Here is a 21,298-nt window from a genome sequence, read left to right on the forward strand (position 1 = left end):
TCTTGGACGAACTTTCTCTAATAGTCAGCTAGTCCGAGAAAACTGCGGATTTCGGTCACTGTGCGAGGCTTTGGCCAACCACTGACCGCCTCTACTTTGGTAGGGTCCACGACAATACCCTCCCTAGTGACTATGTGGCCAAGGAAGGCCACCTTATCCAACCAAAACCGCATCTCGAGAACTTCGCATACAGACTGTTCTCCGTTAATCTCTGAGGCACTTAGAAGAGCGTAGACTGCCCCTACAGACCAACACGAGTCCTTCCAGCATGCTTTGTCCTCACTCACATGCTTCCTAGTAAACCAACTAAGAGATCACCCAACCCAAGATTGCTCCAAGTCAAGCACGCTTAACTTTGGAGTTCTTATGATTGAACCACCGAAAATAAAGGTGCACCTTGTCATGTGACGTTCGACTAGAGAGGAGGGGTACACGAATGAACCGATACCACATCCAAATGAGAGGGATCCTGAGATCATGGAAGAATTGTCAATAACGGCTTAAAAGAATTGATAGTCACTACCTATACCAACAAGGTGTACCTTCCTTTTCGGTGGCTCAATCATAAGAACTCTAAAGTTAAGCGTGCTTGACTTTAGAGTAACATTCAGCGTCTCTCTTCCAATCTCTCCTACTATGCTTGGGCTGCCTGTCATCAGACGCACCCTTCTCTTTACCTTTTTCGACAGCCAATGCTGAGTTTTGTTCGATAGTAGATTATTTTCCACTACCATTTTTTCGAATTTCTTCAGCAATTGCTGCATCACAAATTTCTGAAAATTTCAAAAATGTGTCTTCTAACGAATTGGACACTGTTATCTTCATCGTTTCCCAACTTTCAGGTAAAGATGTTAGCAATTTAATAGCATTCACTTCGTCTCTAAAAGTAATCTTAACTTATGTCAATTGATTGATTAATTTTGTGACCTCATTTATGTGGGAATTGACAGAAGTATTCTCTTCCATTTGAATGTTAAAGAATCTCCTTACAAGATAAACCTTATTATTAGCTAAGGATTTCTCGTACCTATTATCCAGTGCTTTCATCAGATTTATTGCTGTCGTTTCATTTGCTACGAGACTTGCCACATTCATCGACAAATACAATCTGATAAAGGCAACTGCCTGTGAAACAAAATATGAAACTTGTGTCCTACGAGGAAAAGAATTTTCAACACTACTGTGACTTTCCACAATGATTAATATTGTTTCTTACACATTTTAGGATATTCCTTCGTATAAATATAGCTATTTTGTTACGGTTTTATTTGTATAGAATCTAAAAGAGAATCGAGTGGTTGTGGGCAGTGTGTAAAAATAGAGTAATCTGTATCTCATGAGTTTACTGAGAGTGTTTTTTATTGTGTAATCTTAGGTAGCGATTATTGAAGGTACTGAGAAGCAAGGTATTCATTGTAGGTGATATCTTGAGATAGTTCTATAGAGAGAAAGAAATGTCCATTGTAATCTTCTCATTATAGTAGAACGTGATTTTGTAGAAGACTGGATGTAATCCCAAGATTGGGGTGAACTAGTATAACCTCTAGTGTTAAGCTTTTCTATCCCTATCTTCTATTCTTTTTGTTATTACTTACTATAAGGTGAAAATCAAATAGATATTGTTTGAACAACTTATATAGGAGGATCAATTGGTTTTTTTTTTTTTTGTCAACAACTTACACACTAAAAACAATTAATACTAAGTATGTTTGTTATCATCAAAATAATAATTAATTAAAAAGGGCCAAAAAGCCAACGGATACAACTTAATGAGTTTCAAGAAGATAAACATTTTGCTTATTAAAATGCAAAACTATATATAATGAAAAGATGAAGTATGACTTGATGCAAAGATTCAACCAAGGGTTTGAACAACGAACAGTTTTACTTGTCAACTGAGAGGTTGAAATATTAAGGAAAGAAGATCAAATTCCGATACTCTGCAAGTGCCCATAGGGGAAAGACATTCCTATACAGTGCATAATGTAGCATGCAGGTGGTCATAAATACTCCAGTTATTTCCTGCCATATAGATAAATTTTTTTTACATAAGCAATAATTAATAAAATCAAATTGAACTAATTAATGAAAATATCATACCCACCTGTTGAGGATAATCACCATCTTCCAATTGAGAATTAATCAATACTTTGGCAGCACGGTGAAGAGGAGTCAGGTCCCTCTCTGCCTGTAATCATTTATTGATTATATATTATTTATTTTTATTAATATTCATGGAGGTTTATCTCAAAATCATAGTTAACATATTCAAACAGTCATTTAATCTAAAAATGGGATCCTACCAAGATTGATGAATTCAAAAGAATCACCATCTTGAGGGGAGGCAGGTTAAGGGTCCGACATCGAAAAAATAAAAAACGTATTAAGTAAGGTTTATAAGATACATATAAACTACTCCTTTAATTCCCAATTGGTTTGAGATATAACCCATGAATATTAATAGTTTATTTATAGTAATGAAATGGAAACAAGAACTGACCTGTTGAGCATGGATCAAAGCCATTAAAGCAAAAGAAGTCTGAACCAGATTAGAAGTATTGTCTTGAAGAGGTGTATGAACTTTTTTTATACATGAAATATGGCTCTCTCCCCAACCACCATCTGCACATTGAAGTTTGAGTAGAAAATCCACACCTCTTCTCATTGCTGTGCAATTATTGTACGTGTTTCCAGCTGCCACTAATCCTTTTATAGCAAAATACGTAGCATATAAGTGACAAATTCCCCAATTTCCGTACCATGATCCATCTTCCTTTTGCGTTTCTTTGATGTATTTTATTGCTTTTTCTATAAAAGCCTCGATCTCTTCCTTCCTGTGGCTTGGAAATAGCTTCTTAAATAGCACTACCGCTTGTACCGCTGATGATGTACATTCTACGTATCTGTTTACTGATTTCATTTATTAGAAAAAAAAAAGGTTTAAAATGGATAAAATTTAAAATTTGACAGAATTATTTACATACTCAAGCTCCAATACAGAGTATTCTAAGAATTCCACTGGATTCAAATTCTGTGAAGGATAAGGTCACAAAAAAATATATAAATTAATTAGTAGTCTAATTTTTTAATGAAGATTTAAATTCTAGCTATCATATATCATACAATTTGTTTACCTCAAACCAAGAAGATACAGTGCCTGTTGGCTCCCAAGCTGCCATTCCACCATTTGACGCCTATCTCGTTAAAGCAAAACTTAATTAAAAATATAACAACGAATACTAATTAATATTATAAAATGATTCATTATTCATTATAATTAATTTAAATGCAATATGAGACATTTGAATTATAATCACTACCTGGAGAGAAAGTATGACATTGATAGCATCAAAAAAGCATTGTGGTTCCATAGGATCTCCTACAATGTCTGAAGGCATCGTTGAGAATTTCAAACAACACTGCAAGAATATTTGTATATTAGAAATTAGCTATTTGTTTCTAATTTCTAATTTCATGCAAGTTAAATTCTTAATTTACAAATATTACCAATAAATTTTCAGCAGTACAGTCAGAAATTTGCCATCCATGATCTTGATCGGAGAAGGCCCATCCTCCTTTTGATATGTGACGATGCATTCTTTGAAAGTCGCCAGAAGGATTTTCTTTTATCTTGAAGCATATGTATCAAAATAAAATGATTCAAATAATTGTAAAGTCAATTAGCTACACACATGTTCATGATCATGACCGAACGTACCTGTGATTTTTTAATGAAATCATGTCCTTTTTTAAGCGTGTCTGAAAATTCATGGTGGAGATTAGTTGCAAGAATCGCTTGAATGGAAAGAGCAACATCCCAAGATTGGCTACCAAAGCTCTGTCCAGACAAAAATGCATACATAAATTATAAATTATTTTGCACTTTATTTTGTTATTCTTAAAAAAAATATATCTTTCTATTTAAGAAATAATACTAACTTGCATCTTCATTCCATCTTCACCAACCCATAAGTAATCTTTGACCCTAGCAAGATGCCTTTTGTAAGCTTCTCCATTGGGATTGTCAGACCAACAAGCTACCATAAATAATGGCTGCATGTAATTCAATAACTCTCCACCATATCAATTCAATTCCCATTTATTTGATTATTAAGTTAGTTAATTAATTATATAACCAAACAACAAATTGAGTTATATGAGTAAATTACCTTTTCCACACATCCAATTGTGATGTAACGGCTATTATGATCTTCATAATCAATGAGGCTCTTGGTTATTTGGAGAGCATGGTTTCTTAATTTTTTAAACGCCCTGCTCCTAAAAAGAGGTTCTACAAAATATTGAATCGAATCCCATGCTAACTTTTGAACCAAGGGACGCTCAAAGCATTTGTCCTCCTACATATTATTCAACACAATCAATATATTGTTAAACCCGTGTATAGTATATGTAGAACAAATTGAATTTTGCAAATATGGCAAAATATTTGAATTCTTTATCTTTCAATTTTAACTTATTCTAGTTTTATTCTAGTTTTACCCTTAGGTTTATATCAATAGCATTAAGGTGCGGCAAGTAGAGCTAATATACATTCATGAATTATACCTGGTAGGTATATCAGTTAACTTATCTACCTTACACGAAATTTATCGTAACTGATCTACATAGCATGATTTACCTTATACGAAGTACAGTTGTTATAACTAATGTACCTAGTAATGAAGTACATCGATAACTGATACATCTTGTATGAAGTACATCAAAATATATTAGTTGTTATTAGTAATATATCTAGATAACTGCATACTAGGTATATCAAGTATAAATAATGATTTAGTTCGTACATAATATATCTTATATATAAAGTTATAACTCACATACTTTGTATGTAGTACATAAACATATATTATTTTTTATATATCTTATATGAAATATATCTTAAGATCTGTCAAATATACATCGATAAACTTCATACAAGATATATCAAATATTGTTGGTATACCTTGCTACGTAGTATATCAATCATAAAAGATATGATATTAGTGATGTACCTCAAATAAGATATATTAGCTAATTCATATACTTTGATGTACTAACTGATATACCTTATTTGAAGATTGGGATGGTGTAAATACATTTCGAACTTTTAATTGAACTCAAGCTGAAGGAACTTATTCAATAGTTACTACCTACTTTTGGTCCCAAATATTTTGAGTTCTTTATTCCAATAAATGTTTGTTACATTTATTTATATTATTTGTACGAGTAACAAGTTTATGGACGAGTGCTCTTGGAGTAGTTGGTCTAGCATTGAACCTACGTTCCTATGACTTTGTTTTTTAGAAAATACGTATGACGTTCGAGTAGAGAGGAGGGGTAAACGGATGAATCGATACTACATTTGAATGGTAGAGATCCTATGATTATTGAAGCATTGTTAAGAAAGGATTAAAAGAATTTCTAGTTACTACCTATATTAACAATGTGCACCTTTCTTTTCAGTGGCTCAATCAAAGCTAAGCGTGCTTGGCTTTGAGCAATCTTCGGTTTGGTAACCTCCTAGTTGATTTACTAGGAAGCATGTGAGTGAGGATAAAGAATGCTAAAAGGACTCGTGTTGTTTGTAGGAAGAGTGTTCACTCTTCTAAATAGCTCAGATAAAGACGATGGCACAACCAGGTCACAGGGGATATAGGGGAATGCTGGACAATTAGGTGTCAAATCTAGATTTTGATTCCTGATCTGGATCTTGGGCCTATGGTTAAAAATGATATCAGAGCAAAAGTTCTCCTAGTACGATGTTATTCGAGGACAAACCAAGTGAAAGATGGTGAACATGTGACACCCGATTAAAGAGGAGGGTACATGGATGAACCGGCACCACATTCAAATAAGAGGGATTCTAAGATCATGGAAGCATAGTTAAGAAAGGCTTAAATAATTGATATTACTACCTATCCTAACTATGTGCACTTTTCTTTTCGGTGACTCAATCATATACGAACTTCAAATTTAAGTGTGCTTGGCTTGGAGCAATCTTCAGTTAAATGACCTGCTAGTTGATTTACTTAGGAAGCATTGAGTGAAGACAAATCATGCTAAAAGGACTTGTGTTTGTCTTTAGTGACAAGTCTCACTATTCTAAGTAGCTCAGATAAAAACGGTGGCGTAGCCGGGTCGCAAGAGAATGTCGAGACAATTAGGTGCCGAATTCGAATTTCGAATCTTGGACCTGAGGTGTTATAATACATGGAGCGAAAGATCCAAAAATTGAGACCTTCTACAAAAAAAAAAAAAAAAAAAAAAAAAAAAAAAAAAAATCTTATAAACAATTGTATGCATGCTTAGATGGCAGATCAAGACCAACCTCGTGAAAGACCTTATATTTCCTTAGGAGGTTATACTCGTGAAAACGCTCTTTAACAGAACTTTAGCTTTAGCTAGTCATGACCAAAAAACCACTGATTTTGCTTGGTAGGTCAGGAATGCCTCATTTATCAATTTATACGGCTCCAGTAAACTAATGGGGAGCTCATGTAGCCCATGCCGATTAATATACTTATAATGTAGTACATAAATGTATATTAGTTATAATTTATAACTAATATACTTTAAACGAAGTATATCAATTAGTGACATAATATGTCTAAGATGAACTACACCAAGGTACATCAAATTGATAATTTACCATGGTTTCATTGTTTTAAGAACTCATGTTAAAAGTTGTTATGATATCTCTTCTATCATTTGATTTACCATACTTGAAATATATGTTCCTAATGTGAGGAATTATTTTATTTTCTTGTTAAATCTCACCGAATTTGGTATTCATCACAATTTAGACCCGCGACAGACATAATTCTTTTAGGCAAAATCCTTGCTATATTTCCTTGAATATTAAAGGTTAGTGTATGACTTGATTCTTTTTAGACAACCTCTAATTAAATGTACCAACAATTTTGAATTACTATCTCTTAATTCTTAAATGATAAAAAATGTCAAAAATCATTCGTTGAACAGTTCCATCCTTCTCATCTTTCTCATAGAAAGACTTTTTATGCTGTTACCTAAGTTTTCTGATTTCGAGTAAAAGTGCACTTTCAACTTAACATTCAAAATGAAATTTTACTAACGAAGTAAAACATAACATAAAGTATAAATTGTATCATTGATATCATTTTATAACTATTGGGGATGAGTGTTATTTGAGAATAAATTGGATTGTTGGACATCCAAATTTTACTATTCTTGTAAAATTGAAATGTAGTTGCGAATTTTGAGAGTAGCTATTAGTTTTTACAACTGTCCCTTAAATAAATATAAGAGAGAAAATTATCAAAACCAAATAAGTATGGTTGAGCTCACGGCCTATAGAATGAACATTTGGATTTTGGTTTGGCCATGCAACTCATAACTCATAAATAGTTTATGGGCGGTTAAAATTAAGATTTTTTAGTCGTTAAACTTTAACTACTAACTCTAATGTTAAGACTTTTAAGATAGCCTTTCAAATAACTACAAAAAGAGAGAAAATTATCATTATATTCTTTTCCTCCCCTTCCCCTCCTTTAGGTGTGAAAATAGAAAAAATATTGTCTACTTCTTTGGATTTTATCTTCAAATAGATTCCCACCTACTTTAATTTGGTCCAATGATGGTGATGATATGGTAAATAATATCTTGTGGAGGTCCTCTTGGTCGAAGCTTCGAGAAAATTTATGAAATGGTATGTTTGCTTTATAATTTTAAATAATCCCGAACTATATCAAATTTTGATATCTAAATAAAATTCATGTTAGTAAGGAAGTAACCTTTTAGCTAGTGGAATGAGCATAGATAAAAAAATAATGGGAGAACTAAAATGCAAGTAGATGTTGAGATCTAGGGAAAAGGGAAGTTGAAAGGTTTAATTGTCATGGGGAGGAACAGTTCAATGAACTGTTCCAAGTTTTTTATAAAGGTTTTCATTTCTCACTCATAGAAAAATAGAAATGAGAATGTGACACACCGCCTTCTTCAGAACAACTATATATGGTTTATGAAATTTCTATGTAATTTCACCCATGAACTTAAAAACTCAAGGTAGTCCTGGGTAAAGAAGGAGAAAACGAGATCTTGGCTTGCAGTGCATACTCGACAATTCATTCTCATGATTCTTGGGAGGTTTTTCATTCTATATTTCTAAGTAGCTATTGTCGTAGTACTTAGAAGCTAGGTAGTTATTGTTGTAGCATCAAGAGAACTTTGTAGAGAGTTGTGAGTCCCATTGTATTATCTCAATCATAGTAAAACCCGCACATCGCGGAAGACGGGGCATAGCCCATAGTTAAGTGAACCAGTATAAATTTATTGTGTCGTTTTCTGTGTTTTCCCTATATTCTCATATTGTGTGGTTGGATTTAGTTTTTTCACTGATTAACTGTGTAAGGGAAAAAGATTCTTGGTAAGCACTTTTCCCAACAAGTGGTATCAGAGCATTGGTTTAGAGTCATGGGATTCGGCGACAAGTCTAATTTCGAATGGACAATGAGATTCAATGGACAAAACTTTGATTTTTGGAAGATGCATATGAAAGACTATCTGAGCTGCAAAAAGATAGGATGACAGACAAAGGAATGGGCAGAAACTGATGAACATGTCGTTGCTACAATTAGACTGTGTCTATCAATGAATGTGGCAAGTCTTGTGACGAGCAAGATAACGACGATAGGTCAGGTATATCTCATCAGGAGATATTTCAACATTCAAAGGGATGAGAAGGCGTTGGTCAACTACCACATAAACGAAGTCACTAAACTAATGAATCAGCTGGAGTCGATAGAAATCACCTTTTTAGAGGAAGTGAATTCTTTAAAACTGCAAATTTTTTTTTTTTTTTTGCCTGAGAGCTAGAAAACGATGAAAACGGCTGTGTTGAATTCATTGGGGAGTAGAAGTCTAAACTTTTCAGAAATCTGTGATGCTGCAATTGATGAGGAGATTTGCAAGAAAGAAAGTGGAAAGAATTGCACATCCACTACTTGGTATGGAGAAATCTACGGATTCAGCTTTGACAGTTCAACGTAAAGGTAAAGGAAAGATGAATTATGGAAGTAAATAGCAGAGGCGTAGCTAGAAGAGTGAGAGCAGTAATTTTGAATGCCTTACAGCCATAAGAAAGATCACTTCAAGAGACATTGTAGGAGGCTTAAGGAAGATCAGGAAAAGGAAGACACTTTAAATCACAAGTTAGTCGATGTGTTAGCTTGCATTGAGAGTAACACAATACTTGTAGATTAGTCATCAAAGTGGGTAGTAGATGGTTCACGTCCTTCACTGCTAGCAATCATGTCACGATGAGGATGGGAAATGGTAGATTCTCCAAGATCAGAGGAATTGGGGATGTTCGCCTGATGACCGACGGTAAGATTGAGCTAGTTCTACATGATTTTAGGTACATACCCAGCTTTAGAATGAATTTGATATATGTAGGGAAGCTGGATAACGAAGGTTACAGAAGTAAGTTTGCATAGAATAGGTGGAAACTCATGAGGGGATTCGAGGCAGTGGTTGTGGGCCAGAGAAGCTTTAATGTATGTGTCGAGATTTGACTTATAGAGAGACAGATAATGCACAGGGCTGCAGATGGTTCATGGGGAGACATGTGATAGTGTGATTTATACACCACATTTCATGATATTCAGGTGGAAATTATTTAACAATTTTTTATCATTTATGGCTTATTTACGTGCATAACTGATGTTTTTATAGGATCAAGCCATTAGAAAGAATTGAAGCATAAGCGATCAATTGAGAGGAAAACTAGAGCGAAAAAGAGGAGCTTAATTAAGCTACATCAGTGCCGCAGCACCATGGCGCCTGCAGGTCAGAATTGAGAGCAAAATCCCGAAGAAGCAGTGCCATAGCGTTAGTACACAGCGTCATGGCGCCCTGCAGACGAAGCTTGGTCCTTTTTCCGCGATGAAGTGCCGCAGCACTGTATTGTAGCGCCATGGCGCTAAGAACTTGCACGTCCGTCACAAATCCGGGACAGCGCCATGGCGCTCACTAATGGCACCATGGCGCTGTAGCGATGCCCTCACATAAGTAAAATATGAGTGCGCCGTTTTTGGGGACTTTTAGGAATTCTCACATTGGAGAATTGGAATTTGGAGAGGATTGGCTCGAGATTTGAAGCAAGAAGGGCGAGGAGACGATTTTCGAAGGCTCGTGATCGTGGAGATTGAGTCGGGGATGGTCAATCGACACTACGGCTTTAGTTTCTCTCCTTTGCCTTATCTTTTCTAGATTTATTATGAAATTCTTTATGGGATTTTATTGTATTTTCGTGACCATGAGTAGCTAACCTTCTTGTTCTAGCGATTGACGTAGCCGTTGGATTTATGAGTTGGATTTATTAACAATTGTCTTGATTGATTTTTTTTAATCTACTTGTGCATTTATTTGCTTAATGCTTTTAATCTCTTGATCACGGATTAATTGTTGCTAAATCTGAATCTTATGCTCGGGAGAGGTGGTTTAGATTGGAACCTAAATGCATGACTGGGGTAGTTCTAAGATTGGGAGATTTAGAATTATAGAGGTTATTAAAAGACTAAGACTTAAGACCCTGCTTGTTAATGAAACTAGATAGGGATATTGGTTTCTTAATAAGTGGGAGAATTAATTGTGCTCAGGAGAGACAGTTATGATTCTTGATTTCTTGACTTATAGATTAATTTCATATTCAATCTTGCATATTTAATTTACCCGCTTGTAGGTTCAGTTGGTAAAATCACTTCCCCAAGACCCGTTCTCTACAAGAGTTTTCTTTAGAGTTTTTTTATTCGCTTTGTTATTTGATTTTTGTGTGTCAAAAGAAATTCCTGGTTTCTCTAGATAAAATTGGACATTAATATCTGTAGTACTTGAATGAGTAGAAACTCAATCCAGTGGACGATATCGGTAATTACTTACCACTTTTATTAAAATTTGACCCTTACACTTGTGGTAAGCATTTTCTGCTACAAGATGATAGAATGAGCAGCATTGACAGTTATGACAGATGAGGAGAATCTGCCATCAGTTGAGGTTCAATAGTTGGGAGGTTGAGAGAAGAAAAAGAAGAATAGCTTGATGACAGTAGACTGTTAAGTTAAAGCCCCAGTTGTAAAATGATTTAGCGAGCTGATGAAGTCGCATAGGAGAAAGAATGCATTGAGAAGAAAGACTACAGTCGGTGCAGAGGTCAAGGGTGAGGTCTCTAGCTTGGCAACAGACTTGGGTGTGTTGCTAAGTCATCAGTGAAGAAACTTTCCTTCAAGAGTCGTTGGGTGCAATCAAAGAAGGAAGTGTCAATGACAACTTAGTTCGAGCGACAAACAAGACCACGTTGGATTGTCTAGTCTTAGGGCAATCACAGATAGAACCTTAGTTGTCGCCAAGAAGATGTTAGAAGATTTCGTTACAGTTGGGAGCAGAGTCTTGATTGGTGCTAAGAAGATGTTGATCAGTTACTTTTGGTACAATGTGAACTGAACCTTGGTGGTTTGCCAAGAAGGTCGACACTATTGTTGTAGTAGACGACGATAAATTGTATTTTTATCACAAGTGGGAGATTGTTGGGATCGAAGAAAAAAAAACATGAAATTAAATGTTGCATATGGTGAAAAACCAAGTAGCCTAAAAGAGACCATGAGAGGGTGGCGTCAGTCCTTGATAGAGAAATGGAGAAAACGAGATCTTAGCTTGTAATGATTCCTATATCAATGTGGAGAGCAATTATGTTGATAGTATAATTATTTGTACTCCTAAACTAGTGAGAGAGCTACCTTAATGGAATGGCCTCTTTCGGTTAATTAATAGGCTCCATAATTCAATTTTTAATAAATAAATACCTTTGCACAATAATGTCGCGCGGGACTCCATTTGATGTCCTCGTAGGATTCATTATAGATTTCTTGTCGTAATTGCAAAATGAGAGGAGTGAGAGATCCCACAAATCGCTTCCCATATAAATACGACATAGGAAGATACGTTAACCGACAGTAGCAAAGAAGACTTGCTGGATTTACAGGCAGTATATTTCCAAACATCCAAAATTCTGGGGGCATTGGGTTTGCTCCTTCCCACTCATACACTCCTATGATCTGTATGCATGCATACAATAATTAATTTTCTTAAATTCAATTTATTTGAAAAAAAAAATTATACGACAATAATAATAGTAATGCTAATTCAGTGTAGTGTACTAATACTGAATACTCACGGCAAGCCAAATCTTTCCCCAAGAAGGTATGTAAAGGGCACCTCCGTGATCTAGAATCCATTTTCGAGCTCTACCACAAGCGTTCGTATCAGGTTCTTCTCCAAGCAAACGCAATAGAATATAATTTAGAACCGTGCAAAGCATGCAACTTTCTCCTACTATGTGCAATCCCCATCCACCATCTTCATTCTGAAAGGTTAGAATTCATTTATAAGCTCATTGGCAAGATTACTAAAATTTAATAAAGAAGTGTATTAAAAAAAAAGTATGAAGTTTGTAAAGTTGTGTTTTTTCTTTTTCAATCGATTTAAAGTAGGAGTCTATTTGGTAATACTCTTATTTTCTTATTTCTCATTTACTCTTTTTCGATCAAGTAAAAACATAACTGCGAATGTACTCTTGTTTCTAATTGTTTTTTTTTTAATTGAAAAAAGAAATAGAAACATATTTGGTAAACATTTTTTTTTCTCGAATGTTCTCTAAAGTTTAAAATCATAAAAAAAAGTAAAAGATTTATATCAAATTAATTTTTCAAATTAAATGTTGAAATTTTTTATTTTATATATATATATATTGAAATTTATTATGCATTTTTTAGGTAAAAAGTTATAAACTAATATTTTAATCTATGTTTTGAAAAAAATAACTAGAAACAAAAAACCTGATTCGGTTGCTTTCAAAATTTCTATACAATTTTAGAAACGTATATAATATATATAAAAGTGCAGACATTGAACAAACTTTTTTTTTAGACAAAATTACTCTTCAATTTTTATTAAATACCATATATGTCATTTTATTCATTTTAATTAAGTTCGTTTTTTTGCTGGCCACTTTTGAAATTCATTATTTTTTTTAATACTTGTATATACTATTAAGAAAAAATAAATATGTTTAACTTATTTGTGTTTTTAGATTCTATTTGCATTCACTTTAATTTTGCATATGAAAAAATTTCTTATCATTATTTAAAAGTTTTAAATTATAGAATTTAAAAGTTGCAGAATCTCAAAAGTTCTACGATCTCTTTTTTTTGTTACAACTATAAAATGAAAAGAGGAAGATATCTGATGGCCTTAAGATAATACTAGGTTTTTCCCTCTATAAATAGAAAGAAAATAGAGTTACGCTATAAATCTCTACTATTTGCTATATTGACAATACTCTACAATTTTATTTATTGGAGAATGTTTTACACTATATATATATATATATATATTTCTTTTTTTAATGTAGACAATATTAATAATCTTAGGTTTGTTTTAATAAAAATTACATTAGGTTTTTTTGACAAAATTATCCATTCACTTTTTATTAAATATCATATATGTTCTTTTATCACTTTTTATAAGTTACCATTCTAGAGTTCTTTGTCGGCCAGTTTTGCAATTCATTAGTTTTTTTTTTCTTTTAAATACTTGTATTGAAAAAACAAATATGTTTAATTTATTTGTCTTTTATTTGCATTCACTAGAGTTGTATTTAAAAGTTTAGAATTTCAAAAACTTTCTCAATATTATTTAATAGTACTTAATTATAAAATATTAAAAGTGGTAGAATCTGAAAAGTTTTGAAATCTATTTTCTCCTTACAAACTATAAAATGATTCTATTTTATTCATTTCCAAAATCAATTTGAGGTTAATTAATTTCTTTCTTTCTTCTTCTTTTACTTTTTTATTAAAATAATTCATTAGCGAATATCATTCGTCATATTTATATATTAAAAATTTTATTTTTTCTAAAATTTTTTACACTACTTTTTTAATATAGACAATATCATTAATCTTGGAGTTTTTTTTAATAAAAATGATATTAGTTTCTTTTCACAATTCAAATATGGGCAAAAGGAAAGGATGATAACATAAATACTATTGGATTAAATAGTTAATATTTATTAAAACAGGTTTATTTTGACTTCTACAACTATACATGTGGAGAGTTCTCTTATCTGTTTTCCTATACACAAAGACTTTTGCATTAATCTTTTTGCTTTTCTTCCTCTTTTTCCTCTCCTTAAAAGAGCATAATAAACTAAGTTTTTTTTTCCTAATCGCAAATTAGCGTTCTCTAGCAATTATATAATAGTGTATTTAATAAATAATTATTAACTTGATCTTAAACAATAATAAGAGACAAAGTGTTTCAAACTAATTAATATTAAAATATAGGAATCAATTCTTCGTATACATAATTTTTAATTTCTTCTATAATTGGGGTTTTTTTAATATATAATTGATATTGCTTTTTTTGTTTTAAAAATTTATGCATGGTTTGAATTCTTTGATTTAGTTATTTCAAAATAAAATTTAACAATGATATTACATTTCTGATCAACTCACATGATAATCTAATAGGATTATTTTAATTAGGTTTTCGTTCTTCTTTAGACTATTAATCGTTGAAAAAACTATGATACTTCCTTAGTAAATATTCACTTAGATTAAAAATATTAAATTAACTTAAAAAAAGGAGAAAGGAGAAACAAAAACAGCTATTAAATATTTATATTTCTTTAAAATTGAAAATAGGAAACAAGCAACAAAGAACAGAAATATTAAATTAGCCACCTTTTCTTACCTGATGACAGAATGCATAGCGAAGGATTTCTTTTCGATGTTCTTCTAATAATATAGTGTTAAGATGTCCTGTAATGTACAGTGCAAATACCTTATTCAAAAAAAAAAAAAAAAGAGTTATATGTGATGTAACATGGTGAGATAAAATAAATGAATTACAACCCACGCATTTTACAATAAATAGAAAAATATGAATTCTATTGACTAAGTGGTGAAAATTGACAAAATAAGTATTCTATAGGGTCCTTTTAACTTTTTTAATAATCATTTTCAAAACAAGTTTTATAGGCATTTGCTGACATCACCTTCGCACCAAATGACCCTTACTACCCCTCCACTAATATTTTAGACTTCTCTCCTTATTTCCTCTCTGTACCTCCATCTCCCTCTTTTTCCAGATTTTTTTCCATCGTCTCTGTTTTCTTATCCTTTTTCATTATTCTCTTTTCAGCAAAATTTTTTTTTTCTCATTCTCCCTAAAATTTTCTTGGAGTTTCTCTTTTCCATCTTCCCTCTTTCTCTATTTTTTCTATTACTATTATTCTCTTTCTTCTTTACTCACCACAGACGCAATTTTTTTTTCCTCGATGATTCCCGTGACTTTTAGCAATCGTTGACGACGGATGCATCAAAGCCGACGAAGGAGGTCGTTCGCCGAAGAAAGAAGCTCAGTGGAAGAGGAATGGGGGAGGAGATAAAAGAGAGAGAGAGCGAGGGTGAGCGAGAGAGAGAGCGAGGGAGAGAGAGAGATAGCGAGGGAGAGAGAGAGATAGCGAGAGGGAGCGAGGTTGAGCGAGGGAGAGAGAGAGATAGCGAGAGGGAGCGAGGTTGAGCGAGAGAGAGCGAGAGATAGCAAGAGGGAGCGAGGTTGAGCGAGAGAGAGCGAGAGGGAGCGAGGTTGAGCGAGAGAGAGCGAGAGGGAGCGAGGTTGAGCGAGAGAGAGCGAGGTTGAGCGAGAGAGAGCGAGGTTGAGCGAGAGAGAGCGAGAGAGAGCGAGAGAGAGCGAGAGAGAGCGAGGGTGAACGAGAATTGAGGTAATCTAAAAATACTATCTCAATATTAATTCAAATTTGTTTCCCGAAATCTATTCTCAATCTTATTAAATCTCTCAACGTAGTTTTATTTAGGATTCAATTAAAATCCCTCATTTTGCTTTCATCTCTTTCATTCCTAATTTAAAATTTAATCGAATGAAAATATCAATTTAAAATCTAATTACAAAAAGAAAGTATTCAAATTTGAAATTTAATTCAAATTTGTTTCCCGAAATCTCTTTTTCAATTAGATTTTAAATTGGTACATTTGATTAAAATTTAAATTAGGAATGAAGGATGGGAAACGAAAATTGGGGGATTTGAATTCAATTATAATTAAAACGAGAGATTTAAGGAGATTGATGAGAGATTTCGGGAAACAATTTAAATTAATATTGAGATTCCGTTTTTCTCAAAATTAATTTGATTTGATAAACATTAATTCAAAATTAATTTTTAGATACTATCAAAAAACAATCTCATTAAAAATATTATTTTTAGATTCCTTCACCTCTCCCTCGCTCTCTCTCTCTCCTCCCTCATTCCTCTTCCACTGAGCTTCTTAATGACCTCCTTCGTCGGTTTTGATGCAACCGTCGTCAGCGAAGTCACGAGAACCATGGAGGCTGCTGGTTTAAAAAAAAAGATGGGAGATTTAAGTTTTTTTTAAAGTAAATTGCTTTTTGTGGTCGGTAAAGAAGAAAATGAATAATAGTAATTAGAAAAAATACAGAAAGATGGAACGAGGAAAAAAGAAACTCCAAGAAAATTTTAGAGAGAATGAGAAAAAAAATTTTGCGGAAAGAGAAAAAGAGAATAATGAAAGACGATAAGAAAAAATAAATCTCGAAAAAGAGGGAGATGGAGGTAGAGAGAGGAAATAAAGATGGATGTCTAAAATATTAGTGAAGGGGTAGTGAAGGTCGTTTGATGTGAAATATCAGCAAATGTCTATAAAACTTGTGTTTTGAAAAGCATGATTAAAAAACTTAAAAGAGCCCTATAGAATGCTTATTTTGTCAATTTTCCCAATTAAGTGTACCAGAGGAGGCAGAAAAAATAAAGGGCCAGAATTTTGTGCAGGCCAGTGGCCATGGTTGCTTTGCAAGGCTACGAAGAATTCTGCAGCTCTTCTCAATGCAATGGTCGCGGTTTCATTCTTTATCATCATTCCTTCCTCAACTCTTACTTTTGGAATGCTTTGTTTGAAATTTTTCTCTCGTAGAAACTGTATCTCCAAAAATATGAAAATTACAGACCATATTAAATAAATCACTGATAACTGACTTATAAGTTAAATTACGAGTTTGATTCCTGATATGTTTAGATCGTATGCAATATGTCCTTCGATTTTGAAAATAGTCTAATAGGACCTCATGGACTTTGACTGTTGTGTCAATAGTAACCTCAACTTTAAAAAGTGTCAAGGTCTCTAAACGTTCAATTTAGTGTCTAAATAAGGCCCTAATATATAGATATTTTCTAATTCAGGGACTTATTAACCACAAAATTGAAAAGATATTCGAGACGAACTATTACACACAAGGTTGCGTTATTGAATTTTTAAAAAAATTATTTACAAAATAATTTAAAATTATTCAAAGACCTATTATACACTTCTTAGACACAATATTAAAAAATTCATGGAGTTATATTAACCTTTTCTTTTTAAGTTCATGGTATAGACATAATAACACTCTAAAAATTCAAGTTAGTAGGGAATGATTTAACAAACCTGAAATCTCCAAAGCAAGTCACTATCGCATTTGATATTGTTGCGATTTTGCTGATAAGTGTGACGCGCTGCTTCGACTTGAGCTCGGTCCTCGAGAGTGCCTGCATGGGGATCAAATTCCCATGTCTGCCTTCCAAGGAAGTTGTTGGTGCTGAATAAGTAGCGCTTATTTTCTCCATCACCTATCTTAAGTCTCCACATTTTGAGTATACGTTCCCTTTGCACACAAATCTCTAATGTTGCTTAATATATATCACGAAGAAGAGAGAAAGAGAAGTAGGTACTTAGAAGAAGGATAGTAAGAGAAAAAGAGAGAGAGGGTATTAGTGAATGAATGATCAGAATCAAAAGGCAATTTACGTGTGAATTAATACCTACCACCCACCAACCTCAATTAAACAAGAAATTTATGGTAGTACAAAACTATGAATTAATACTCCATAAATTTGTAAAATGAAATATTTGCTGCCATTTTATAATTCCCTTAATTTAAACCATGCAGAGATGTGGTTTATTGCATTAAATTGCACGTCATATTTCTCCGCTCTTTACACCTATTGCATTTTATTCATAAAAATGGAAAGAAACAAAACTTGCTTTCTTAAACCAGCCTCACCAGCTATTTTTTCTTTCCCTTTTAGTACAATAAATTCGGGGCGGTAGGTTTGAACCTCCGTCCTCAAGAAAAAAGTAGGTGCGAATTATCGTTGAGTTATATTTATATTAACAATTTCAACAATTAATTAATAGTTTAGAGTATACTCCAGAGTAGGAGTTAGTAGGGTTTGGGTTGGGTTGAGTCTCGGATTCAACCTTTAAAAAATTGGGTCAACCCAGTCCAACCTGAATTTTTGCATATATGCGTATGTTTTTAATTATATATATAATAATAATAATAATAATAATTTTATCTTTAATATCAACCGTCCATTTAGTTTTAATCATAGTCTCTTTCATTTAATGTTTTCATATTATTTTATTTCATTTTGTATCTTAATCTAAGCTGTCTATTTAATTTTAATTCTAACTCTCCGTTACTGTCGTGATAATTAAAAAAAACACACACACAATCCGACAACCCAACCCGATCCTACTCGATAATGGGTTTGGTTGGGTTAGATTGATCATCCAATTCAAACTCGACGGTTTCTATATATGGCCATACTCCGAACATTCGAGTTGGTCTCAAAATCTCTCCTAACCCGACTCAACCCAACCTGTGTACACCTTGATCAATGGAATTGCTTTTTTCATCATTCACTGCAACTCTAAACTACCCGAAAAGGACTGCTGCTGCCATCTCACTACTTTTTGTACTACCGACAACGGAGTGTAGTTTGTTTAAAGTGATATATGCTTTTAAATATATGTTTTTGATTTTTCAATTTAATTCTTATGGTTTACAAAATTCCATTTAGTGACTTGTTTTTTAACCTTTTTTTTTTTTAATTGTACCTTTTCCGTGAGCAAGTGTCAAAATTTTGATTGACGATGAGTTTAAATGACATTATACTTAGTAAATTACATAAATTTAGATGAGAAATTAAGTCACTTGAAAAATAAAAAGTTAACTTTTCTCACCTATTGTTAGTGAATAATAATTATTAGTGAGAAATGGTTGAATAATTCTCTCTTAGGTGATATAATTACTCATCTAAATTTTTATCAACTCACTAAATATCATGGCACGTATATTTTTTCATAAACAATTTTAAGTTTCATCAATGAAAATGGTATAATTAAAAAAAATGTAAAAGGGTGAGTGAATTAAATTGAAACTTTCTAAAGAAAAAAGGACTAAATTTGAAAAATAGTAATAACTCTAGGGACCAAAATAAATATGATTATCGCTCACAGGCACATTGGCAAAGATCTTAGCTTGATTTGTGGTAGCATTTATCGTTAAATTTTGGATTCAAATTCGTGCTCATCATTGCTATCAGACCAGACAACTAGCCTTTAGGGGATCGTAATGTAAAGTTTAAACCACTACCTATTTTTAAAAAAAGTTATTTAAGAGTAAAAAAAATAAAATAAAGAACAAAAAATATGAATAGATACTCTTCTTGTGAATAATAAAAAAAAATAAAATGAATAGATACTGTTGACACCAATCACTCATAACAAACTGAAGGACGCGTGGGCCCGTTCTTTAATGGTAGTTGGATAGGTAATCTATCTGTAAATTTCTAGAAGGGAGACTTAAACCAACTATTATTAAACGTTAAGTCTAGTTGATTGGTGCAGTAAATAGGTTTATGTATTTGATTGGCCTTAAATATGTTTTTGTTATGTCTGTGTTTTATATTTTGTTAAATTGATTTTATTAAACTTTGGGTTGAATTATTATAATTTTCCTTTGAAAAAACATAATTTATAAACTAATTATTTAATTAAAGTAATTTTAATCACATTTAAATTATTTTTCAAAAGATAATTTTTTTTATGAAACTAGGAAATACTATTTTGTCCAATGATTAATTTTTAAAATAAATATTGAATTATCTATGAAAATACTTTTCAAGTATTTATCAAAGTCTAAGCAATAGTATACAAATTCATTTGACTGTAGTAAAAATGTTATAAACAAATTGTTTAGTTTTTCAATATTACTATCTTTAAGTAAATTCGATTACTTAATTATTCTAAAAAAAATTGATTACTTGGTTATCATTAACATTACTATTAAATTTCACTTATTTTTATTTGATAATTACATTTTATTACAATTGAAAACTTTTTAAATAATTTTTATTTAAAAACTATTAACTTCTTGAGTTAAAAAGAAGATATAGAATTAAAATGATATAATAAAATTATATCGTCTTTTACAAATATGATAGTGATAACAAAAAGTAAATAAAAATGGTAGAAATAAAATGACAACTATATAAAATAAAAAAAAAAACTAGAAATAGATAAAAATAAAATAAAATAAAAATAATTTTTTTTGGATCATTTGGGGAAAAAACTAGAGAAAAAATCGTCGATATAGAAATGAATTATTTATTATATGTAATTTTAATTAAATTGATTTACTTATTTATAATTATAATTATAATTAATTAATTTCTTCATTTATTTAATAGATTTAATTAAAAAAGTTAATGCATTTTAGAAGAGAATAAAGAAACGAAAGATTCAAATAACCCTCCGAATTAGGGATATTAACGAAGGTTGTAGCAAGGAGACTGTTTATGCAAGGATATGCACAACAGTGTATTTTTTATTGCAGCTCGAACTCGCCTCCGGACCGATCTGAATACTTGGGCGGACCTGCACAAAAAGGTGAGCACTCCGATGATCAAGTCAGTATAAGTCGGATTCCCAGTTTAGTTCGAGGTCAGAAATCTTCGTACCTGATCGTGGAGTGAGGCCCTCTACTTATGGGTGGTAGTCCCGCTAATCTCGCGACGGTTGCATCCGATAATCTCGGGACCGTCGGTTACGCCCGGTAATCTCGGGACCGACGGTTACGCCCGATAATCACGCCGCTGACAGTTGCTCACATCGGCCCCTACCGAGCTCCCCGGTAGGTCGGACCCGGGCCAGGTTCACCTCGGCCCTCATACTTAGCATTTGTCGATGTTAGTGGCGGCCATCTCGGCTATCCGAGCTGGGATGACTCATGAGCCATCTTGGAGCACCAATAGGGGTCCTCCACGTGTCCAGGGTATTCCCTTCCCCAAACAGAGACAAAATATAAACTATACCAATTTGGAGAGTAGAGATAAAATAGTGTA

At 32.7% G+C, this 21,298-nt stretch overlaps 1 protein-coding gene across 2 annotated transcripts; it reads right to left on the bottom strand.

Annotated features, from left to right (window-relative positions):
* Positions 1 to 1,714: 1,714 nt before the first annotated feature.
* Positions 1,715 to 17,877, bottom strand: LOC111018501 (beta-amyrin synthase). 2 transcript variants are annotated; one of them, XM_022294610.2, is made up of 15 exons: positions 17,556 to 17,877; positions 16,863 to 17,048; positions 14,788 to 14,877; positions 12,209 to 12,397; positions 11,838 to 12,089; positions 4,170 to 4,358; positions 3,940 to 4,053; positions 3,719 to 3,838; positions 3,508 to 3,630; positions 3,321 to 3,419; positions 3,135 to 3,194; positions 2,985 to 3,031; positions 2,501 to 2,903; positions 2,105 to 2,188; positions 1,715 to 2,022 (listed from the first exon to the last, which is right to left on the bottom strand). In XM_022294610.2, the coding sequence occupies exons 1-15, from the start codon at positions 17,754 to 17,756 to the stop codon at positions 1,912 to 1,914; spliced, it is 2,268 nt and encodes a 755-aa protein (XP_022150302.1). In that variant the 5' UTR covers positions 17,757 to 17,877; the 3' UTR covers positions 1,715 to 1,911. The 2 variants fall into 2 exon arrangements, with proteins under 2 accessions (XP_022150302.1, XP_087983351.1); XM_088127225.1 differs by lacking the exon at positions 16,863 to 17,048.
* Between the last annotated feature and the right edge of the window lie 3,421 nt (positions 17,878 to 21,298).

Source organism: Momordica charantia, assembly GCF_013281855.1.
Source record: "Momordica charantia cultivar OHB3-1 chromosome 8 unlocalized genomic scaffold, Mcharantia_2.0 BLBB01000008.1, whole genome shotgun sequence".
Classification (NCBI taxonomy): Eukaryota; Viridiplantae; Streptophyta; class Magnoliopsida; order Cucurbitales; family Cucurbitaceae; genus Momordica; species Momordica charantia.